We start from the raw sequence: 26,335 nt of genomic DNA, 5'->3' as shown, positions 1-26,335 counted from the left end.
AACATTCATGCTCATCAAAAGATTTCACCAAAAGAGTAAACACGAGGACCTACAGAGTAGGAAAAAAAATTGTTTATGACATATCCAACAAGGGTCTGAACTCTAAAATCTACGTTCAACGTCTCAACAACAAAAAGACAAATAATCCAATTAAAAAATGTGCAAAAGAAATGAACTGACACCACCAAAGAAGACCTTCAGGTGGCTAACAGACATATGAGGAAATGCTCCTGATCATCAGCCATTAGAAAACTGCAAATCAAAACTACAAATGAGATACCATCTTACCCAGACACGACTGGCACTAATTAAAAAAACAAAACAACAAATGTTGGAGAGGTTGTGGGGAGACTGGAATTCTTATGCACTGCAGATGGGAACGTAAAATGGTACAACCACTACTGAAAACAGTATGGTGCCTCGTAAAAAGCTAGAAATAGAAATATCCTATGATCTGGCAATCCCACTACTACGGATATATCCCAGAGAAATAAGAGCCATCACACAAATAGGCATATTCACACCCATGTTCACTGCAGCACTATTCACAATAGCAAAAAGATGGAAAAACTTAAGCATCCATCAACAGATGAATGGCCATATTACAGTACATACACACAACGGAATACCATGCAATAATAAAGAGCAATGATGAATCTGCGAAACATCTCACAACATGGATGAATCTGGAAGGCATGATGCTGAGTAAAATTAAAGGACAAATATTGTATGAGACCACGATAATAAAAACCCAAGAAAAGGTTTACACACAGAAAAAAACCATCTTTGATGGTTATGAGAAACGGGAGGGGTAGGAAACGGCAATCACTAACTAGATAGTAGACAAGGGTTAACTCTGGTGAAGGGAAAAACAACCCACAATATAGGGGAAAGTCAGCACGACTTAACCACGGCAAGGCCACAGAAGTTTCCTAAACACATCCAAACACCTTGAGGACTGAGCTACTGGGCTGAGGGCTGGGGCCCATAGTCTCAGGGAACATCTAGGTCAACTGGCATAACACAGTTCGTAAAGAAAATGTTCTACCCCCTACTTTGATGAGCAGTGTCTGGGGTCTTAAAAGCTTGCAAGCAACCATCTAAAATACATCTATTGGTCCCACCTCATTCGGAGCAAAGGAGAACGAAGAAAACCAAAGACAGAAGGAAAATATTAGTCCAAAAGACTAAGAGACATGAACCACAGCTTCCACCAGCCTGAGCCCAGAAGAACCAGGTGGTGCCTGGCTACCACAACCAACCACTCTGACAGCGATTGCAACAGAGAGTCCCAGACAAAGCAGGAGAAAAATGTAACAAAATTGAAATTCACAAAAAAAGACCAGACTTACTGGTCTGACACAGACTGGAGGAACCTCCGAAACAATGGCCCCTGGAGACCCTGCTGAGAACTGAAGCCACTCCCAAAGTCCACCTTTCAGCCAAAGATTAGACAGCTCTATAAAACAAACAAAAGGACACATGAGGAATGTGCTTCTTAGTTCGCCTGCCCAAAACCAAAGAAGGCAGGAAGGACAGGAAACCTGGATGAATGGACACAGGAAACTTGGATGAATGGATATAGGAAGCCTGGATGAATGGATACAGGAAACCTGGATGAATGGACACAAGAAACCTGGGGTGCGAAGGGAAAAGGGGAGAGTGCTCACACGTTGCAGAGGTTGCAACCAATGTCACAAAATAATTTATGTATAAATTTTTGGATGAGAAACTAATTTGTGCTGTGAACTTTCACCTAAAGCATAATAAAAGTAAAAAATGCATATATATATATACATATATATATATATATATATGTTACTCAAGCAAGTTCCTCATTCCTAGGCATCTACCTGTGTAACACAATTTATATCATTACATCAGTAACTCTCATCTATATCTTTAATACTTTGCTTTACCTGCTAATCCTTTTATTAAGGTATAATAAAAGACACTCAAAAAATGACACCGTTAAACACAAACAAGCCAAAAGTAAGTTGGCATGAGTCAGTAATTTAAATAAATTTTTTAAAAATTTAAACCATAACATAATGTAACTTTATTTTAGAATGCGTTCTCCATATCTTTAATCCAAAATAATAATATTGGTATACTCTAATCTTAAATTTTTCTTGGTTATTATGTGGCTTTAACCTTAAATGCTAAAGAACAAAAATTTCTAGCCATGCAACTTTCCCAGAGCACTTTTATTTAAGAACATAAACTATTTATCCTTAAAGGAGCTATAAGAAATACGATGTTTTTAACATTTTGGAGCTTTAAGTAAAAAAAAAGTCTAGAACTTCTGATTCAGCATATTGTTGTTAGTTGCCATCCAGTCAACTCCAACTCATGGCAACCCCATGTGTGTCAGAGAACCGTGTCCCACAGGGTCTTCAAGGCTATATGGCCTCTCGGAAGCAGACGGCCAGACCTGTCTTCCAAGGTACCTGTGGGTGGGTTCAAACCGCCAACCTTTCAGCTAGCAGCCAAACATTGAACTGTGTGCATGCGTGCAGCCCCTGGGGGCTCAGTATTCACAAACGTTACAAGAGCAGTAAGACGAGTAGGATTAGTAGCAGAAGGAGGAGGAAGAAGAATAGGCTTACGCTTTTCAGCTCCTGGGTGCCAGCCGGAATGCTGCGTGCTTTACTTCCATTACTGCATTTAATCCTCAGAAAACCCTTTGAAGTGGGCATTATTATTTTTCCTATTTGTGCACGAGAAAATTAAAGAAGTTAAGTAATTTGCCCAAGATAAAAACAAATGAACAAAACTTAAGTAGTACAGCCAGGAACTGAACCAAGGTCTAACTCTAAAGCCCTCTTTCTTAACAATTACACTATACTGAATCAGGTGAACAAAAAAACTTCAAAGTTAATCAAGTTCAGAGGAAAAAATTTCAGTATGGTGAAACCAGATTTAAAATTCTTTAAGAACAAAGTTTCTTTTTAACAAAAAGCAACCTTGGGGCAAAGAAGCATCTCAACCCCCACCTCTCTCTCACACACATCCCAAAAATTCTTGAACAGATGCTGCAGATGGTTTTTGAAGTTTGAAAAGGAGAAAATGATGACCATTTAAAACCAGTATGTGTCAACTAAGAACTTTAAACAAGGTCAGAATACTGAGATTGTATAGTGTTTTGATGCCACCAAGGCATTTTACAAATTCTGATTGTCACCTGACTAAAATGAAAACACACTGGCTAAATTGGGCAGCTTTCTGGCTAGGTGAGCCAACAGCATTACTAAACTCAGTGCTCTAGGTGTGCCACTAGGCTCTATCTTGTTTAATATTTTATCAACTGGGATAAATACCTAAATAGTGTGCTTGTTAGACATGACATCAACCCAAGACCGGGGAGCAGCAGCCACCTTGCCTCACAATCAAAACGTAATTCAAACAAGCTTATCAGGCTGAAAAGTGAGCAGAGGCAATATTTCACCACCTCCACATTCATCAAAGCACATATACACTTATTAGAGAAAGCTGGAAATACCAACTACTCAAAAAATAACTACTAAACACATGGGCAAGCTGACCTTAAGCACCATTTAAGGAGCTAGAAAATTCTTCTCACTGTAACCCTACCGCAAAAAAAAGGTAAGCAGCAACTTAAATGGCATTACATGAAGCACAGTTTTTAGACCAAGGGAGGTAATGGGCCCAGAGTACTCAACATTGATCCAACCACACCTTGAGAGTTCTATTCAGTTTAGGACATCACTACAGTCTGTTCCGAGGTGTGGCACAGCAGGGTGACATTTATGAAAACAGGTCTTAAGAAGACTGGTGGAAGGAGTTAGAAATATTTGGCCTGGAGAACAGAACTATGAAGAGCAGTGCCAGACCATCAATTGGATTTCAATAAAGGTTCTAAATGAATAAAGGATATGACAGGCACCTTCAAATTTTAAGAACTGTTATACAAAACATGACAGTCTACCTAGATTAAGGATAGAACCAGCATCAACAGACAAAAGTAAAGTTTCCGATGACCAAAAGCTTTTCAGGAGAGAATGTTGGGGATTTTTACATGAGGTGGGAAGATAGTCCCCTGTAAACCCTAAGATTCTAGGAATGATCTGGCAAAGGGCAGGGAGATCCCACTGCCTGCTCATTGCCTGCGGTACTAAGGTTCCTGGCAATGAACTGGTTGAAGAAGCCCTGGTGGCACAGTGGTTAAGTGCTCACCTGCTAACCAAAAAGCTGACAATTCAAACCACCAGCTGCTCCCCGGAAGAAAGATGTAACAGTCTGCTTCCATAAAGATTACAGCCTTGGAAACACTATAGGGCAATTCTACTCTGTCCTGTAGGGGCACTATGAGTCGAAATCGGACTCAAGGGCAATGTGTTTGGTTTTGGTTTATTAAGAGGGGTACTCTGAGATAAAAAAAAAAAAAAAAAATTTAGATGGTTACCTTCCACACTGATCCTTAAGTGCCAGAACATGGACCCGCAAAGAAGAGTGGCACTGCCAGGCTCCAGTGTAGACCAGTACTTAGAGGTTCCTCATTTGATGAATTGTAACTAGCACGATTACAACTCTTAAAACAATAAACTGTATTTTTCCTCTGCATCCACAATGCTTAGGAATGGAAAACAAAGGGTTCTAAATGTTGAGTATTTGTATCCAAGAGTTAATTGTAATTGATTTTCAGTAGGGCAATACAAATCACAAAAAAAAAATGCATTTTCCTTTGGAGATCAACAGGGATTATACACAAATACTCTCAAACTGACAGAAAAACAAATCTTACTCCTAAAGGACTTTTTAATTACTACTGTTAAGTCATTTTTAATGATTTTTTTTTTAAATAAAAAGCTGCTCATTGTTTAAAACTAAAAAAAAAAGTCAAGTACTAGAACAAAAGGTTTAATGTAACAGGTCTACATCCCAATCACACTGCCCAGAAGTAACCTCTGTTGATGGTTTCTGTCTATACTGCCAGATATCTTCCACGTAGGCATACAGTTTTTATTTTTAATTACAAATGGAACCACACAGTAACTACTTGTTTTTTCCACTCAATACATCTTGGACTTTGCATTTTACCACATATACTGCTCTGCCTCATTCTCCTTAATGGCTTGCAGGGCATTTCATTATATAGTAGTACCTCAGTTTAACCTGTCCTCTTGATGGCTCTTTTGGGTTGGTTCCCATCCTTCGCTATTATAACCGCTGATGCAATGAACATCCTTACACAAACCTCTTTGTATGTGGGTGCAAATACAGATACAGGATACACTCCTGGGAGTGTTTTTATTTTTTACTCCGGTAGCTATTGCTAATCTGCCCTCCAAAGGGGCTGTGTCAAACAGACACAATCTAGCCAAAACCAGGCATCACCATGCTTTTTAAACTTTGCCACTCTACTGAGTGGAAAATGGTTACTTTGTAAGAGGCAGAGCATTTTTTCATAAATCTTTTGGTCATCTGCATCTTTTTCTGCAAACTGCTTGTTCATGTCCTTTTACTTTTTTTCTCTAGAAATTACTGGCATTTCTTACAAATGTAAAGAGCCTTCTGAAGTTAAGTAACCCTTTGTCATTTATTTCAAGTTTTTTATTACTGATTTGCAGTTTGTCTATTGACTTAATGGTGGGTTTTTTGTTTGCTTGTTTCTTTTTAAAATTTTTATACAATGAGGTATTTCAATCTTTTCCACTATGATTTTGGGGTCTCACAGCATGCTTAGTTTTTTAAGAAGCCTTCCCCATTCCAACTTTACACTTTTTCCCTAAGAGTTCACCAGCTGTCCACTAAGTTATTTATACCACTAAGTTGTTCCTGGGAAAGGAGGGGGGAAAAGGGGATTAAAATTAGGCTAATTCAAGCTTTTACAGCCATTTTGCACAGTTATATAGGAAGAGATAATACTCAAATGCTCAAAAATATATTATTTTGTTTGCATCTACTTAAGAATATCGTATTCTCAAAAGTAAAGGACAACTCAATACAATCCCTATGAAAACTCCAATGGCCTTCTTTATAGAAATGGACAAGCTGATCCTAAAATTCATATGGGAATCCAAGGGATCCCAACAGCCAAAGCAATCTTAAAGAAGAATGGAGATGGAAAACTCATACTTACGACAAGAACTACAGTAATCAAGACAGTGTGGTACCTGGGTACTGGTATCAGGATACACACATAGACCAAGAGAATAGAACTGAGGCTTCAGAAACAAGCTCATCCATCTATGGCCAATCAATTTTCCACAACAGTGCCAAAGACATTTAATGGGGAAATAACAGTCTATTCAACAAACGATGCTGGGACAAATGGATATTCCACGCAAAAGAATGAGGTTGGACCATTACCTCACATCGTAAACAAAATTTAACTCAAAATGGATCAAAAACCTATATGTGAGAGCTAAAATATAAAAGTTTTAAAAGAAAACATAGGTGTGAATCTTCATGACCTTGAATCAGAAAATGTTTTTTGAATATAACACTGGAAGCACAAACAACAAAAGAAAAAAAAACAGATAAACTGGACTTCATCAAAGTTAAAAACTGTGTGTGTCAAAGGACACTATTAATGAAAAGACAACTCACTGAATGAGCAATATTTGCAAATGACTATTTTGTAAGAACCTAGTATCTAGAATATATAAAAAATTCTTACAGCTCAACAATTAATAACACAAATAACCAAATTACAAAATGAGCTAACACCTTAAATAGGCATTTCTCCAAAAAGATACACCAATGGCCAATAGGACAAGGTACCTGGCATCATCATGAGTCGATGCTGTCAGCTGCCATCGAGTTGGCCCCCAACTCACGGCAACCCCCCTGTATAAGAGGATGAAATGCTGCCTGTCCTACTGACTGCTCCTGAGCCATCCCCACGACTGGCTGCAGACTACACCCCTGTGACCCCTAGGGTTTCTACCGGCTGATCTTCAATAGATTGCCAGGCTTTCTTCTAGTCTATCTAAGCCTGGAGATTCTGCTGAGACCTATTCAGCATCACAGCAACACACAAGCCCCCACTGACAGAGGGGCACACGAGGCGCACTGGCAGGGAATCAAACCCAGGCCTCCTGCATGGAAGGTGAGAATGCTACCACTACACTGCCAGTGCTTCTGCAGAAAAAGAAAGGAAAGTAAGTGTTGGAGAGGATGTGGAGCAACTAGAACTCTCACACGCTGCTGGTGGGAATATAAAACAGTACGGCCACTGTGGTGGTTCCTCAATAACTTAAACATAGAATTATCATATGACTTAGCAATTTCGCTCCTAGTTCTACACCCAAAGAATCAAAAACATACATTCACACAAAAATGTGCACATAAATGCTCACAGCACTATTATCCATAACAGCCAAGAAACAACCCAAATGTCCACCAACTGAAGAATAAACAAAACATGGTACACCCACACAATGGAACACTATTCAGGGTCCTCCACAAAAAAAAAAAAAAAACACTAGTGAAATATTGATACACGCTACAACAGGTCTGACAAAAACATTATTCTAAAGTGAAAGTAGCCATATACAAAGTCACATATTGTATGACTCCATCTATATAAAACCTCCAGATTAGGAAAATCCATTAAGACAGAAAGTTGATTAGTAGTTGCCAGAGGCTCAGGGTGGGGGTGGGGGGTGGCGGTGACTGCCAATGGGCCTGGGATTTCAGTGTGGAGGGATGAAAATTTCTGGAATTAGATAGTGGTGATCAATGCGTAACCTTTTGAGTATCCTAAAAACCATTAAATTGTACACTATAAAATGGTGAATTTTAGGGTATATGAATTATATTTCCAAAGGGAAAAAAGTACAGGACAGAATCTGCAAAATATTTTAATTCACGGTTTACCTCAGCAATAAGAGAATTAGTATTCAGCATATAGGTAGCTTTGGGTCTAAAACTATGCATTCAGAACAAAGAAAATCTAGTTGGAGGAAGGGTTGGCTGATTCCAAGCACTTATAGTTACTGGATCATAGCTGGAATAAATCCCCAAGTGTAGAAAATGTAGAAACGAGAAGTGTAACTAAGAAACCAAGCCAGAAATCCCAAGAGAATGTTGACAGCCCTGCTCCTTCTTTCAGGCAAAGCAATTACAGCTGTGCCTAACTTTAAGCAACTCCAGACCTTTTAAGATCCAACCTTCATTCCTGGTAAATGGAGGAGAGATATCATCACCATTTACTTCAAAAAGATTTAGTAATTAAAATCAGGGTGTAGGAACAATCTAAAATATAATACAAACAGTAATAAAAGAATCTAATTATATAATAAATGAACACTACCATACAGAAAGGAGTGGGGGAAGAAAAGAACTAACATATGTAACTTTGGGAAACAAAACTTTGTATACTATATAGTTAAAGACAAACATTGTACTCTAGCTTAAAAATTTATTTCTCATTGGGGAATGGGTTAGCAATTGTGAAAACTACTCTGGTGTGTATTAGGATTGAACAAATGAATTAACATCTTGTGAATGAGAACAAGGTTTCTCACCTGTAGAGAAGTAACAAAGAAGGAAAAGGGCTAGAAAAAAGAAAATGCTGGAATGAACCTTGTTATGTGAACTCATGGTTTTTAATGTGGGTGTATATGTATATACATATATATATAGGTAACCAAAATTAAAAAACCCAAACCCATTGCCATAGAGTCAATTCTGACTTATAGTGGCCCTACAGGACAGAGTAGAAGTGCCCCACAGAGTTTCCAAGGAGCACCTGTAGATTTGGACCACCAGCCTTTTGGTTAGCAACTGTAGCACTTAACCACTACACCACCAGGGTTTCCTATATATGGATAGATAAGGAAATAAAAAATGTGCGTGGGGGTGCTACTATATATACACTGGCTAGTTCTGTCTACTGAAAGGACCTAGAAACAATGAACCTCCAGTAGTACTGAACACACCTGGCACCCAGAGCTTGGTTCTTAGATACCTTTCTCCAATAAAACAAACCCAGCTCCTTTGGAGAGAAAGGACTGATTCCATGGCTGGGACAGGCAGGAGAAACACAAGATGGACCTGGAACATCTTATGGAGCCAGAAAGTAAATCAGTGCTCACAAAATGGGGGCATATAGAAAGGACACAGGATCAAACTTGACAGTGCTCAATAACCAAAGCTGGAACAATTTGAGCAATAAAATAATGATATTAGATTATAACTCATACAGTAAAATAAATATCCATAAATCAATGCTGATATAAATAACTGGATAATAAATGAATTCTTGCCAACAGTAGAATTCTAATTAATAAATATAGAAGGAATAAGGGTAATAGAAAATCATCCTTGGACAAACACCACAGTGTAACTGCTCCAAGAATCCCATTTGGATGCTAATATTGGCCCCTGAAAGTATGATAAACAGGGTATCTGCATGGTTTCAAAGTATGGTATTAATTACAAAGGAAAAAGAGGAACTTCACAGTGGAGCAACCCGGCAGGCACCATCTCTACCAAGTGTTCACATTTAACATCACTAGTCATAAGACAAGGAGCCCCGGTGGTACAATGGTTAAGCACTCGGCTGCTAACTGAAAAGTTGGTGGCTTAAACCTCCCAGCCGCTCTGTGGGAGAAAGACATGGCGGACTGTTTTTATAAAGATTTACAGCCTGGAAAGCCCTGTGGGGCAGTTCTACTCTGTCCTATAGGGTCACTATGAATTGGAATTGACCTGACGGCCCACGACAGGACAAAGTATCACAGTAAAGAAGGAAATTAAATGTTTTAAAAAGGAAAGACTGATTCTTCCTTTGTTAGAGATCGCTTTCCTTCAAGTTTCTGCCACTGGCCCAGTCACTCTACTGTAGTGACAAATGGTAGACTCCTTCATACCTTTCCAAGTTCCTCCATGACCACGGGCATTCAAGCAGTTAATTGGTGGGCTTAATTTCACAGGCTACAGCAAATCAAGCCCTTATGAAATGAAATCAAAGACATGACCACGGCATCTTCTGCACCCTGTGCTTACCAATCTAGATGGTTACAGGTACAACAGGCAGCCATGCAAGCCCAAGAATGCAGTTTATCATCAAATACAATTTAATATAATAAACTACTTAATGAATGACAGGTTTAAATAATTCATCTAAGCTGGAAAAACAGAACAAATGTCGTTGTTTCTAAATTCCACCTGCCATTAATAAAAAATACATTTAGTTAAAGTCTAATAAGTAGTTTACTAAATATAAGTACCTTTACCTAGTAAGCCTATGTTACAGATGGGGAAATTAAGGCATAGTATGACTGAACCAATTTCCTAAAAGGAAAGAGCCCCAGAAGACTTTCAGTGGCCCCCTAAAAATGAGAATGCCACCCAACAATGCACACGCAAGTAGGCCTTAAACACAGTAAGGCAATGGTTGGGATGCATCTTCAAGGGAATGGCATTAGAATTGAAAATACATGTGTCCTGCTCCTAGTATAAGTGAAGGAGCTAGTGGTCATGTTCACATCTTACAAAAAAGAAAAGAGGTACTTTACAAGCAATAGAAAGCTATTTGATGAAAAGATCCTAATAAATCTGAGGAAGAGTTCTGACTTCGGAGAGGTTGTCTGCTGGAATTTTGTAAATGGATAAAAAGGGAAAGGACATCAGAGACACATAAGGTATGGCATTTCCCAAAAGAAGTAACTCAGAACAGTTTGGTTTGATTTCACACAGTAAAATTGCTTTCAAAGAACGGTAAAGTCCTGAAAAAGGCAGATAATCCAAACCAAACCCGTTGGCATCGAGTCAATTCCGACTCTCAGGGACCCTACTGGACAGAGCAGAACTGCCTCACAGGGTTTCCAAAAAGCAGCAGGTAGATTCTAACTGCCGACCTTTTGGTTAGCAGCCATAGATCTTAACCACTGCACCATCAAGGCTTCAAGAAAGGTAGATAGTACTCATAATACATTTACAGGCTAAAAAGTAAAATTAAGGGTTTATCCTCACCATTAATGGGTAAAGCTTTTAATCCAGATTTCAACATTTCTGACTACCGCTAGTTACAAATCATGAAATACTCAAACCCAAAATCAAAGCAGTGTCAAAATCGTAATTTGATAAAATTATGAGAAAAGCATTACCTGATTATAAAAGCTACTACAGGTTTCCTGGGCATTCATTCCTTTCTCAAAAAATACATGAAGCCTTGAAATGAGAAGTTAAGAGACCAGTGACCAACATTAATTTTCCCAAATTTATTCATCAACCAAGGTAAGGAAAATTAGCATTGGCTGAGCAGCTCCCTCCTGCTTGCCCTATTTCATCCTAACAAATCTGAGGCAGAATCACAGTCATCCCTTTACTAGAGAGGAAACCAAGTCTTAGAGTTCACTCCCTTGCCTTTGGTTAGGACAGTGTCTCTCAATCTTAGCACCACTGACCTGTGGGCCAGGAAAACTGTTGTGGGGGGCTGTCCTGTGCATTGTAGAATATCTAGCAGCATCCCTGACCTCTACCCACTAGATGTCAGTGTAGCACCAGACCCCCACTTCTGACAACCAAAAAAAAAACGTCTTCAGACATTGCCAAATGTTCGCTGAGGGGGCAAAATCAAAATTAGCTCTAGTTGAGAATCACTGGAGTTAGAGCAAGAAAGCCATAATTTTCATTCAATCAACAATAGCTACATGCCAGACTCCATTCAAGTTGAATAAGGGACAAGGTCTCTACCCTCAGGAGCTCACTTTGAACCCTCGTCTTTCAGCCCAACTGGTGTTTGATTTAAAACCTCTCTCTATACATAGCCCTATGACACACACACCATGACAATGACCGTCAACATGCTCCCCTTTGCCAGGCCCCAAATCAGCTCACTCCTCCATCCAGTCAGTGGCAGCCTACAGTCATTTCTGACTCAGTCTTCCCCTTCATTGCCCTGTATCTTAGTCACAGCCTCTCAAGTCCTGCTGATTTTTTCCTGTAAAATGTCTCTCTCATCCATCCCTACTCTCCATTCCCACCACTCTATCACAGACACAATTTTGGAAGAAATCAGAAGGAACTAATTTCGGTCCCTCAAATGAATTAAGGGTTATACATCAAGATATCATAATCGAACTACCAATCTCTAGAGTAGGGGACTAGCAGGCTTCAAAGAGTGGTCAGCAAAGATAATATCCTCTTTTTCTGGGGTGGGGAAGGAAGCTGGAATTTCCCGTTTGATCACAGACCTAACTTCAGAAGCCAGATGTTAACTCTCAATAAATAGCAGCCCTGACAATCATTAAGAAAGAACATAGCACAGGTAAAATGGTATGCCATTAAAAAGTGGCTTGTGTGCTATTTCTGGCACTCACGCAATGAAGCACTTTTGCCTGCTCCACAGAATGTAGACCTGACACTCAACAGATCAAGTGAATTAAGACTGCTGAAGAAAGCTTAAACAAAGCAACATTTCTGCCCCTGCTGATGTATAAACCCAGATGAAGGCAGGTAAAGCAAACATGCCACTAGTAAACTCTAAAACAGATAGCCAAACAAAATCTAGTGAAATAACTGCACACAAAGCATGTATTTTATGTACATATATAAAACTACAGCTCCAAAAAGCTAATCTGCAACATTGTATCGCAAATGAAGGCAATGACTTAAGATGAGAAGAAATCCACGATGTGTTTTGAAGATGATCTCTCCCTTAGGCATAGAATGAACTTCATTGTACTTATGGTCCTTAGGAAATAAATGCTTTATCCTTTTAAGTTCAAGATAATTTTAAATCCAATCTTTGAAATTCACAACCTAATGTGGCATCAGGATCGGAGGAAGACACATTAACAACCTGCAATACACAGATGATACAACTTTGCTTGCTGAAAGCAAAGAGGACTTGAAGCACTTACTGATAACCACAGTCTTCCGTATGGATTGAACCTCATCATAAGAAAACAAAAATCCTCACCACTGGACCAATACGCAACATCGCCATAAACGGAGAAAACACTGAAGTTGTCAAGGATTTCGTTTTACTTGGCTCCATAATCAACGCCCATGGAAGCGGCAGTCAAGAAATCAAACGAGGAGAGGTGAGACCAAGAGAGCAGAGTAGTCAAAAGCTTCTGGTGATCCCTCTTACAAAAAAGACCCAAAAAAACAAGTGAAACGATTATATATATGACAAGCTAGGAGCCCTGAACACCAAAGGCAGAGTTAGGAAACCGGACTGAGCAGCAGGGAAGGGAGAGACGGTTCGGAAGTGGTGAGGAGCTGCAGTACCGGACTCAGCGGGAACCGGCGCCCCTGAGGCATCATCCCCTGGTGCAACCGCAGCAGGGCTGGCTGTAGCGTCTGGGATGCCATTTGCTCAGCCAGAGAGCAAACTGCACAGAGTCTACTCGTGCCTCTGGAATCAGTGAAGAACAGTGCTCTCGACAAAGGTAGGTATTTGCACCTAATTTACTGCGTGCATCAAATAGCATCCCTTGCAAAAGAACTCTCTCCCATTTATCTGATCCCTCCTCCCTCTACCCTAGCTCCCAAGACGGCTTCAGTGGCTACCGATTTCCCTGGGCCTAACATAGGTCCTGCTGCATGCCCTGAGCCGTTCTCCAGGCCTTGTAGAGGGAACAAATTGACAAAGCGGGGAAAAATAATCTGCCAGCTCCGCTAAGCTGGAAACTCAGGGCAGAAGCGGCTCCTGTCCAGGCACAAACGATCCATGGATTTTGAATGCCTTCACCCCTTTGTGGACCTGTGTGGGCCCATCCTAGTAGCTTAGGCCCTTGTTGGCAGACTGCAACAGTGTATACGCCTGAGACCTGACATCAACTGTTTCAGCTGTGCAGTGGAGAGGCAGGATTTTGACGTCTGACACTGCTCTGCCTATTAAGCAGGGTCATCACCTACCCACATCAGGGGCCTGAGGACTGGTGGCTCCATCCACACCACATAGCCACCTCCAACAGGGGTCCAAGGATAAATGGTGCTTCACAATCCTTACAGCCAAAAGCACTGGGTGCCCATGGTCTGACTGCAGAACCCACCCACCTGTGCGCTATAGGAAACAGGGAGGCAATTCCCTCACAGATACTCAGGGCATGGTTGTTAGCCCCCTGCCTTGCTCAGAATGTGACCCCCTGCTGCAACCAGATACTTGTGCCTATACCAATCACCCTTGTTCCTCTAACGTTGTAGGGAAGAGTGTGCAACACGCACTTCATGACCAACTACCTGGACACCTGAGCTAAACCAATACAGGAAAAGTGAATGGGCTCCTAGATTTATATACCTGGTAACAGCTCTAGCCATCTGGTGATAGGTTGTTAGAGCTTCAAAGGTGCAAATAATCAAACTAGGTCACTTAAGCAGCCTATTTGGGCACATCAAAAGAAAACAAAGCAAAAAGCCAGGACACTGTAAGAAAACATAAAATAAATTAATACAATAACTTACAGATGGCTCGGAGACAACAGTCAATATCAAATCACATAAAGAAGCAGACTATGATCACTTCAACAAGCTGCCAAAGCAAAGAATCAAGGAATCAACCAGACGAAAATATCTTCCTGGAATTACCAGAGGTAGAATACAAAACATTAATATACAGAACTCTTCAAGACATCAGGAAGGAGATCAGGCAAAACACAGAACAAGCCAAGAACACAGAGATAAAGCAGTCAAGGAAATTAAGGTTATTCAAGACCATAATGACAAATATAATAGGTTACAAGAATCCATACAGAGACAGCAATCAGAAATTCCGAAGATTAACAATAAAATTTCAGAATTAGACAACTCAACAGAAAGTCGGAGAAGCAGGACTGAGGAAATGGATGTCAGAATAAGTGAGACCGAAGGTAAAATACTTGGCACCAATATATTTGAAGAAAAATCAGATAAAAGAATTTAAACAAATGAAGAAACCCTAAGAATTCACGTGGGACTCCATAAAGAGAAATAACCTATGAGTGACTGGAATACCGGAACAGAGAGGGACAACAGAAAACACAGAGAGAATTATTGAAGATTTGTTGGCAGAAAACTTCCCGGATAATCATGAAAGATGAGAAGGTATCTATCCAAGACGCTCATCGAACCCCAAATAAGGCAGATTCCAAAAGAAAGTCACCAAGACATATTATAATCAAACCTGCCAAAAATGAAGAGAATTTTAAGAGTGGCTAGGGATAAACGGAAAATCACCTACAAAGGAGAGTCGATAAGAATAAGCTCAAATTAGTGGACAGGAACTGTGCAGGCAAAAAGGTATGGGATGACATATATATAACACTGAAGGAAAAACATTGCCAGCGAAGGATCATATATCCAACAAAACTGTCTCTCAAATATGAAAGCGAAATTAAGACATTTTCAGATAAACGGAAGTTTACAGAATTTGCAAAAACCAAACCAAAACTACAAGAAATACTAAAGGAGTTCTCTGGTTAGAAAATCAATAACATCAGATAACAACTCAAGACCAGAACACAGGACAGAGCAAGCAGATAGCTACCCAATAGGGAAATCACAAATATAAATCAAGATAAAAAACACTCAAAGCAGGGAAACAGCGATGTCATTACGTAAAAGGTGACAACATTAAATCAATAAAGAGGGACTAAAAATGTAGTAATAGATCTTTCATACGGAGAGGAAGTCAAGACAACATAAAGAGCTAAAGTCTGGTTTAAACTTAGAAAAATAGGGGTAAATATGAAGAAAACCATAAAGGAGACTAACAATCATACTCATCAAAATAAAATACAAGAAAAACATAAAGACTCAGCAAAAAACAAAATCAACAACAATGAAAAAGAGGAAGACAATATATAAAGAAAAGCTACTCAGCACAAAAAGTAGAAAAAAGAAACTGTGAACAACACACACAAAAAAGACATCAAAACTACAGCACTAAACTCCTAACTACCCATAATTATGCTGAATGTAAATGGACTAAATGCCCCAATAAAGAGACAGAGAGTGGCAGAATGGATTAAAAAAAAAAAAAAAACACCACCTGTCTATATGCTGCCTACAAGAGACACATCTTAGACTTAAATACACAAACAAAAAAACTCAAAGAATGGAAAAAAATATATCAAGCACATAACAATCGAAAAAGAACAGGAGTGGCAATATTAATTTCTGGCAAAATAGTCTTTAAAGTTAAACCCACCAGAAAGGACACTACGTAATGATTAAAGGGACAATATACCGGGAGGATATAACCATATTAAATATTTACACACCCAATGACAGGGCTTCAAGATACATAAAACAAACTCTAACAGCACTGAAAAGTGAGACAGACAGCTCCACAATAATAGCAGGAGGCTTCAACACATCACTTTCAGTGAAGCACAGAACATCCAGAAAGCTCAATAAAGACACAGAAGATCTAAATGCCACAATCAACCAACTTGACCTCACAGACATATACAGAACACTCCACCCAACAGCAGCCAAGTATACCTTCTTTTCCAACACACATGGAACATTCTCCAGAACAGACCACATATTAGGTCATAAAGAAAGCCTTAAGAGAATCCAAAACATCGAAATATTACAAAGCATCTTCTCTTACCATAAAGCCAAAAAGGAGAAAACAGAAAAACCAAGGGAAAGAAATCAAACACTTGGAAGCTGAACAACACCTTGCTCAGAAACTACTGGGTTACAGAAGACATTAAGGATGGAATAAAGAAAAAGACAGAATCCAATGCGAATAAAAACACTTCCTATCCGAACCTTTTGGACACAGCTAAAGCAGTGCTCAGGTCAATTTACAATTTTTCCAAAAAGAAGAAAGGGCCAAAATCAAAGAAACGTCCCTACAACTTGAACAAATGGAAAGAGAGTAACAAAAGAAACCCTCAGGCACCAGAAGAAAGCAAATAATAAAAATTAGAGCAGAATTAAATAAAATAGAGAACAGAAAAACAAAAAAGTTAACAAGACCAAAAGCTGATTTTTTAAAAGCATTAACGAAATCAGTGAACTGACAAAAGAAAAATAGGAAAGGAAACAAATAACCTGAATAAGAAATGAGATGAGCGACATCACAACAGACCCAACTGAAATTAAAAGAACCATATCAGATTACTATGAAAAATTGTACTCTAACAAGTGAGAAAACCTAGAAAAAATGGACAAACTTCTAGAAACACACTACCTACCGAAACTAACACAGAGGTAAAACAACTAAATAAACCCATTTACAAAAGAAGAGACTGAAAAGGTAATTTAAAAACTTCCAACAAAAAAAGCCCTAGTCCTGACAACTTCACTGGCGAATTCTACCAAACTTTCAGGGAAGAGTTAATGCTACTGCTACTAAATTTCAGAACACAGAAAAGAATGGAATACTCCCAAACTCATTCTATGAAGCCAGCATATCCCTGATACCAAAACCAGATAACGACACCACAAAAAAAGAACATTACAGACCTATATCCCTCATGAACTGAGATGCAAAAATCCTCAACAAAATTCAAGCCAGTAGAATTCAACAACATATCAAAAAAATAATTCACCATGACCAAGTGGGGTTCATACTAGATATGCAGGGATGGCTCAACATTAGAAAACAATCAATGTAATCCATCATATAAATAAAAGACCAGAACCGCATGGTCTGATCAATTGATGCATAAAAGGCATTTGACAAAGTCCAACACCCATTCATGATAAAAAAAAAAAAAAAAAAAGCTCTCAGCAAAATAGGAATAGAATGAAAATTCCTCAGCGTGATAAAAGACATTTACACAAAGCCAACAGCCAACATCACCCTACATGGAGAGAGTCTGAAAGCATTCCCCTTGAAACTGGGAACCAGACAAGGATGCCCTTTATCACCACTCTTATTCAACATTGTGCTGGAGGTCCTAGCCAGAGCAATTAGGCTAGATAAAGAAATAAAGGGCATCCAAATTGGTAAGGAAGAAGTAAAAGTATGTCTATTTGCAGAGGACATGATCTTATACACAGAAAGCCCTAAAGAATCCTCAAGAAAACTTCTGAAACTAATAGAAGAGTTCAGCAGAGTTTCAGGATATAAGATAAACATTCAAAAATCAGTGGTCTTCCTCTCTACCAACAAAGGGCACATCGAAGAGGAAATAACCAAATCAATACCATTTACAGTAGCCCCTAAGAAAATAAAATACTTTGGAATAAATCTAACCAGAGACATAAAAGACCTAAACAAAGAAAACTACAAGTCACTACTGCAAGAAACCAAAACAGAACTCCCTAAGTGGAAAAACATGCCTTGCTCACGGATAGGAAGATTCAACATTGTAAAAATGTCTCTTCTACCCAAAGCCATCTATAGATACAATGCAATCCTGATCCAAATTCCAACGACATTTTTTAATGAGATGGAGAAACAAATCACCAACTTCATATGGTAAGGAAAGAGACCCCGGATAAATAAAGCAGTACTGAAAAAGAAGAACAAAGCGGGAAGCCTCATACTACCTGATTTTAGAAGATATTATACCGCCACAGTACTCAAAACAGCCTGGTACTGGTACAAGAACAGATGCATAAATCAATGGAACAAAACTGAGAATCCAGACATAAATCCATCCACACATGAGAGCTGATATTTGACAAAAGGCCCAAAGTCTGTTAAATGGGGAAACAACAGTCTCTTTAACAAATGGTGCTGGCATAACTGGAAATCCATCTGCAAAAAAATGAAAGGCCTTTACCTCACACCATGCACAAAAACTAACTCAAAATGGATCAAAGATCTAAATATAAAAATCTAAAATGGTAAAGATCATGGAAAAAACATAGGGACAATGCTAGAAGCCCTAATATATGGCATACACAGTATATAAAATATTACTAACAACCCATAAACACCAGAAGAGAAACTAGGTAACTGGGAGCTCCTAAAAATCAAACACTTATGCTCATCCAAAGACTTCACCAGAAGAGTAAAAAGATTACCTACAGATTCAGAAAAAGTTTTTGGCTATGACAAATCTGACCAGCATCTGATCTCTAAAATCTACATGATACTATAAAACCTCAACAACAAAAAGACAAATAACCCAATTAAAAAATGAGTAAAGAGTATGAACAGGCACTTCACCAAAGAAGACATTCAGGCAGCTAACAGATACATGAGGAAATGCTCATGATCATCAGCCACTAGAGAAATGCATATCAAAACTACAATGAGATACCATCTCACTCCAACAAGGCTGGCATTAATTCAAAAAACACAAAATAATAAATGTTGGAGAGATTGTAGAGAGACAGGAACACTTACACACTGTTGGTGGGAATGTAAAATGGTACAACCACTTTGAAAATCGACTCAGTGCTTCCTTAAAAAGCTAGAAACAGAACATATGATCCAGCAATCCCACTCCTTGGAATATATTCTAGAGAAATAAGAGCCTTTACATGAACAGATATATGCACACCCATGTTCATTTCAGCACTGTTTATGATAGCAAAAAGGTGGAAGCAACCAAGGTGCCCATCAACAGATGAATGGATAAATTATGGTATAGTCACATAATGCAATACTACGCAATGATTAAGAACAATGATGAATCCATGAAACATCTCGTAACATGGAGGAACGTGGAAGGTTTTATGCTGACTGAAATTAGCCAGTTGCAAAAGGGCAAATATTATATGAGATCACTCAAGAAATAAACACAGACGAAAACATCCTTTGATGGTTACGAGGGTGGGGAGGGACGGAGAAGGGTATTCACTAACTGGATAGTAGACAGCAAGTATTGTAGGTGAAGGGAAAGACAACACACAATACAGGAGAGGTGAGCACACTTGGACTAAACCAAAAGCAAAGAAGTTTCCTGAATATAACCAAACACTTTGAAGGCCAGAGTAGCAGGGACTAGGGTCTGGGGAACATGGTTTCAGGAGACATCTAGGTCAGCTGGCATAACAAAATGTATTAGAAAACCGTTCCGCATCCCACTTTGGTGAGTGGCTTCTGGGGTCTTAAATGCTAGCAAGTGGCAATCTAGGATGTATCAATTGGTCTCAATTCACATGGAGCAAAGGAGAATGGAGAACACCAGAGATACGAGGTAAATATGCGCCCAAGAGACAGAAAGGGCCACATAAACCAGAGACTACGTCAACTTGACACTGGAAGAACTAGATGGTGCCTGGCTACCGCGAATGACTACCCTGACAGGGAACACAACAGAGAATCCCGGACGGAGCAGGAGAATAATGGGATGCAGATCTCGAATTTTCATACAAAGACCAGACTTAATGGTCTGACTGAGACAAGAGGGACCCCGGAGGTCATGGTCCCTGGACCTTCTGTTAGCCCAAGACTGGAACCATTCCTGAAACCAATTCTTCAGACAGGGATTGGACTGGACTGTAAGACAGAAAATGATACTGGTGAGGAGTGAGCTTGTTGGCTCAAGTAGACACATGAGACTATGTGGGCAGCTCCTGTCTGGAGGCAAGATGAGAAGGCAGAGGAGGAAAGGAGTTGGCTGAATGGACACGGAGCACACAGGGTGGAGAGGACGAGTGTGCTGTCTCATTAGGGGGAAAGCAGCTAGGAGTACATAACAAGGTGTATATGAGTTTTTGTATGAGAGACTGACTTGATTTGTAAACTTTCACTTAAAGCACAATAAAGAAAATAAATCACGTGATGCATTGCATTGGACAAATCTGCCGCAAAAGACCTCTTTCAAGTGTTTAAAAGCAAAGATGTCACTTTGGGGACCATGGTGCGTCTGACCCAAGCCATGATGTTAACGATCACCTCATATGCATGTAAAAGATGGACAATGAATAAAGAAGACCAAAGAAGAATTGATGCCTTAATTATAGTGTTGGTGAAGAATACTGAATATACCATGGACTTCCAAGGAATGAACAAATCTGTCTTGGAAGAAGTACATCCTGAATGCTCCTTAGAAGTGAGGATGGAGAGACTTTTTCTCACATACTTTAGACGTTACCAAGAGGGATCGGTCCCTGGAGAAGGATATCATGCTTGGTAAAGGAGAGGTCAGAGAAAATGGGGACAACCCTCAATGAGGTGGAATGACACAACAGCCGTAACAATGAGCTCAAGTCCAGCAATAATCATGAGGATGCCGCAGGACCGGGCAGGCAGCGTTTCGTTCTGTTACACTCAAGGTCCCAATGAGTGAGAATCAACTCTACGGCACCTAACGACAACAATCAAAACGTTTATTCATACTGCATATTTTTAAAAAACAATGTTCGATAAAAGTATGGTGGGTGATATTCTGAATATTTCTGCTATAGTTATTATTTCTGAGCTTTACCGTAAAGGCTGAACATCAAACAACAGTGTGCAGTGGGAAATATATTTAGGGTCCTGCTGATATTCTGACTTTATCAGGTTATGTAATTAAAAAAAAAATAATGAAAATAATGTTTGCAAGTAAGCTTTGTTTCCTAAAATAAAGAACACGTCCCACTACAGGAAAAGGCACTCAATATCATTAGGGAAAAGCAAGTCAAAACTACAATGAGGCACCACTTCACACCTACCAGAATGTCTATTTTCAGAAAAACGGAAAACAGTGAATGTTGACAAGGCTGTAGAGAAATCCTAACTCTTGTCCATTGCTAGTTGGAATGTAAAATGGTGCAGCCACTGTGGAAAATAGTTAAACATAAAATTACCATATGAACAAGCAATACCACTCCTGGCTACATACCCAAAAGATTTGAGAGCAGGGACTCAACCAGACCCCTGTATACCAGCATTCAATGGAGCATATTCACAATACTCAAAAGGTGGAAGTAATCCAAGTGTCCATCAGCAGACAATAAAGAAAATGTAGTATACACATACAATAGACTACTCCTCAGCCATCAAGGGAAATGAAGTCCTGATAAATGCTACAACATGGACAAACCTTAAAAACACATGCTAAGTGGAACAAGCCAGACACAAAAGGACCAATACTTTATTACCACGCTTACATGAACTATCTAGAATCGGCAAACGCCGAGAGACCAAAGTAGGTAAGAGGTTATTTTAGGGAACAGTGGTGACGGCTGCACAGCGTGGTGAATATAATTAATGTCACTGAATTGTACACTTACAAACGATTAAAACAGCCAAATTTATGACATATATATTTTACCATAGTAAAAAAAGACTATGTCATGCTAAATTGATGCATTTTCTCGTGTGGGACCAAATTTTAGGTCATCACTTTTATAAAATGATTAAAAGTCAAGTCAAAGGCTTCACTTAGGCAAGCAATTAGAGTTAACATGTATATTAACTAAGTTCACTGCACACTGTCTGGATACCAAAGCAGAAAGAAAAAAGGTACTGAAACGGAATTAGATGCTCCCTTAGAGCCATCTTAAGGTAATACAACCATTACTGTCCATCTCTGTCTATAACCTACGATAGTAACATTTTCCTTCCATTTTCCAAATAGATCACAACTTAGCCTAAGCTAAACTAATTCAATACAATTTAAGGGATTTCGTTATAATTCTAAGATTTATAACTGTCAAAAGCAACTTAAAGCCTTGAATATGGAAAATATATTAACAAATGCATATATGTTTCAAGAGGAAATGCATCGTTAGCCTGACATATTTTCCCCCTCTGACATAAAATGATCCGCCACCCTGGTCTGTCAGTTTGTTGCACTGTGGTAGCGTGCATGTTGCTATGATGCTAGAAGCTATTCAAACATCAGCAGGGTCACCCATGGTGGACGGGTTTCAGTAGTTTCCAGACTAACGCCGACTAGGAAGAAGGGCCTGCCTCTTCATCTACTTCCAAAATTCAACCAATGAAAACCTAAGGGTTACAACAGAATACTGTCCAATATAGTGCTGGAAGATGAACCCCCTATGACGGAAGCACTCAAAATACACGATGGCCTGAACAATGTGATCGTTAAGATGGCACAAGGCTGAGCAACTTTTCATTCTGTTGTACATGGGGTCCCCACAAGTCGGAGCTGAGTAGGCAGCAAGTAACAACAAATAAAATAATGGCTTTAACCTCAGACCTTTACTGTCACACCCAAAACCAAACCACACCCAATCCACTGCCATGGAGTTGATTCTGACTCATAGGGACCCTAGAGGACAGAGCAGAACTACCGCATAGAGTTTCCAAGACTGTAATCTTTATGGAAGCAGACTACCACATTTTTCTCCCACACAGTGGCTGGTGGATTCAAACCGTCGACCTTTCAGTTAGCAGCCAAGTGTTTAACCACTGTGCCATCAGGGCTCCTTTACTGTCACAACTGCATGCCTAACACTACTGTGAAAAGAACTTCTTGTAACAGAGCAAATGTAGGGAAACCTTTTAAACTAATCCTTAAGGGGTATCATATGTAACAACAGTAAACTGAAAATTCACTCCTACTAATTTTACCATAAAGCCATGGTGTTCTTTCCACCTTGAAATAAAATTTAACCTTGTAAAGAGGATTATGGCTAATCGAGATCTCAAAAAAAAAAAAAAAAAGATGTGGGCCCCAAGGAGCGTTCCCTAGGAGACTACTTTGTTTCATAAAGCTTCAGTTAACAGAGGTGAATTCTGCTTACATTAAATAAATGATAAAAACATTAAGACAAATCAAGTATTTGGGATTCAACTGTCAGAGGGTTACTCCTTACAAATAATCTCTGCAGCATCCTTCCGCTGGCTTAAATTATTATAATGTATAAAATGCTGTCACATACATTATCTCTTTTAGTTTCAATTCTCATACAGTATTAGTTAAGAATACTATCTTACTGACAAGACTGCGAACAAAATAAATTACATTTTCCACACCTCAGGAAATAAAGTATTTTTATGATCTGGTTTCCTATTTCACATATGCGGTCGCCATGAGTTCACAACTGGTTCCTATTTCCAGTCAAATACAATTCAGGAAGTTTCTCCTCCCTGTTTTCTTATAGTTCCTCCAACTATCCTAACACGGTCATTTACTATCCTATCTACAGTCACAACTATCCTATCTGCAGTCATTCCAAGCTGACTAGCAATTTCAACTTGAAATAAACTATTTTTAAAAGTAAAGTATAAGTATAAATGATATTATTTTTCAATGCTATTCAAAGAGATCACAGGATTTATTTTCTAAAGAGAGCCGCTCCTCAAAGTAGAGTCAACCCTAATGACGTGGATGTAGTAAAGCTTTTAGATCTTCATTTGCTGCTGTTGTTGTTGTTAGGTGCCAACGAGTCGATTCTGACTCATAGCAACCTACGTACAACAGAACAAAACAATGCCCAGTCGTGCGCCATCCTCAAAATCGTTATTACTCTTGAGCCCATTGTTGAAGCCACTGTGTCAATCCATTTCATTGAGGGTCTTCCTCTTTTTTGTTGACTCTCTACTTTACCAAGCATGATGTCCTTCTCTAGAGGCTGGTCCCTCCTGATAACATCTCCAAAGTATGTGAGATGAAGTCTCGCCATCCTTGCTTCTAATGAGCATTCTGGCTGTGCTTCTTCGAAGGCAGATTTGTTCCTTCTTGCCATTCATTAAGCTTTTCCACCAGCTAGCTTTCTTCAGAAGTAAACCGCCAGGTCCTTCTTCCTAGTCTTAGCCTGGAAGCTCAGCTGAAACCTGTCCACCATGGGTGACCCTCCTGGTACTTAGATACCAGTGGCATAGCTTCCAGCATAGCATCAAAGCCACATGCAAGACCCCCACAGTACGACAAACCAATATATGTGTCAGTAGTATGACTCAAAATGAGAAGAAACAGCTCTAAACACCCATTAATAATCAGAACGTGGAATGTATAAAGTCTGAATCTAGGAAAACTGGAAACAGTCAAAAATGAAATGGAATGCATAAACATTGATATCCTGGGCCTTAGTGAGCTAAAATGGACTGGTATTGGCCATTCTGAACCAGACAATCATACGGTCTACTACTGCAGAAATGACAAATTGATGAAGAATGGTGTTGCGTTCATTGACAAAAAGTGCATTTCAAGATCTATCCTGAAGTACAACACCGTCAGTGACAGGATAATACCCATATACCTACAAAGAAGACCAGCTAATATGACTACTATTCAAATTTACCACCAACTAATGCCAAAGATGAAAAAATTAAAGATTTTATCCAACTTCTACAGTCTGAAATTGATCAAACATACAATCAAGATGCATGGATAATTACTGGTGATTGGAATGTAAAATTTGGAAACAAAGAAGAATGGTCAGTAGTTGGAAAATATGGCCCTGGTGATAGGAAAGACACCAGAGATTACAAGACAGAATTTTATAAGACCAACAACCTATTCACTGGAAATACCTTTTTTCAACAACATGAACGGCATCTATACATGCAGACCTCACCAGGTGGAATACACAGGAGTCAAATCAACTACATATGCGGAAAGAGATGTTGGAAAAGCTCAGTATCATCTATCAGAACAAGGCCAGGGGCCACTTACAGAACAGACTATCAACTGTTCATATGCAAGCTCAGGCTGAAGCTGAAGAAAATTAAAACAAGTCCACTAGAGCCAAAGTATGATCTTGAGTATATCCCACCTGAACTTAGAGACCATCACAAGAATAGATTTGACACACTGAACACTAATGCCCAAAGACCAGAGGAGTTGTGGGATGACATCAAGGATATCATACGCGAACAAAGCAAAAGGTCATTAAAAAGACAGGAAAGAAAAGACCAAAATGGATGTCAGAAGAGACTCTGAAACTTGCTCTTGAACACAGTGTAGCTAAAGCAAAACGAAAAAATGACCACGTAAAAAACCAAGCAGAAGATTTCAAAGGATGGCTGGAGAAGAAAAAGTAAAATATTATAATGAAATATGCAAAGACCCAGAGTTAGAAAATCAAAAGGGAGTAACAAGCTCAGCATTTCTCAAGCTACAAGACCAAAGAAAAAATCAAGCCTTGAGTTGCAATGTTGAAGGATTCTATGGGCAAAATAGAGTTGTTCTGAGTCAGAATCAACTCTATGGCAGTGGATTTATGTGCAAAACACTGAACGACACAAGACACAACCAAAGAAAATGTAAGGAATATCAGGGCTGAGTGGTTAAAGAGTTCAGTTCCTCACGAAAAGGTCGGCAGTTCAAATCCACCAGCTGCTCCTTGGAAACCCTATGAAGCAGTTCTACTCTGTGCTATAGGGTCCCTATGAGTCAGAATTGGCTCAATGGCAATGGGTATGGAACCCAAAACAACTGGTCAACATTCAACCATTTCAGAAGGTAGCATATGATCAAGAACCAACGGTACTGAAAGAAAGTCCAAGAGGCAATGAAGGCACTGGTGAAAAGCAAGATTCCAGGAACTGACGGAATACCAATTTGAGATGTTTCAACAGATGAAATGCTGGAAGTACTCACTCATCTATGCCAAGACA

The 26,335-nt window shown here is 39.3% G+C and overlaps 1 protein-coding gene across 6 annotated transcripts in view; it reads right to left on the bottom strand.

The window, feature by feature from the left end:
* ATP2C1 (ATPase secretory pathway Ca2+ transporting 1) overlaps window positions 1-26,335 on the bottom strand; it is a 183,074-nt gene that overhangs the window by 101,688 nt on the left and 55,051 nt on the right. For 2 of the 6 annotated variants that reach the window (XM_064277326.1, XM_010600484.3), the window contains one exon: window positions 2,610-2,710. The exons of the other annotated variants lie outside the window; for them this stretch is intronic. In XM_064277326.1, the coding sequence (XP_064133396.1) occupies window positions 2,610-2,699 (90 nt within the window). In that variant the 5' untranslated portion in view covers window positions 2,700-2,710. The remainder of the gene's footprint in view (window positions 1-2,609; window positions 2,711-26,335) is intronic. 6 annotated transcript variants of the gene reach the window in all.

This window comes from Loxodonta africana, chromosome 27 (assembly GCF_030014295.1).
Source record: "Loxodonta africana isolate mLoxAfr1 chromosome 27, mLoxAfr1.hap2, whole genome shotgun sequence".
Classification (NCBI taxonomy): Eukaryota; Metazoa; Chordata; class Mammalia; order Proboscidea; family Elephantidae; genus Loxodonta; species Loxodonta africana.
Note: the sequence above shows the minus strand (reverse complement) of the source record. Positions and strands in the feature narration are given on the sequence as shown.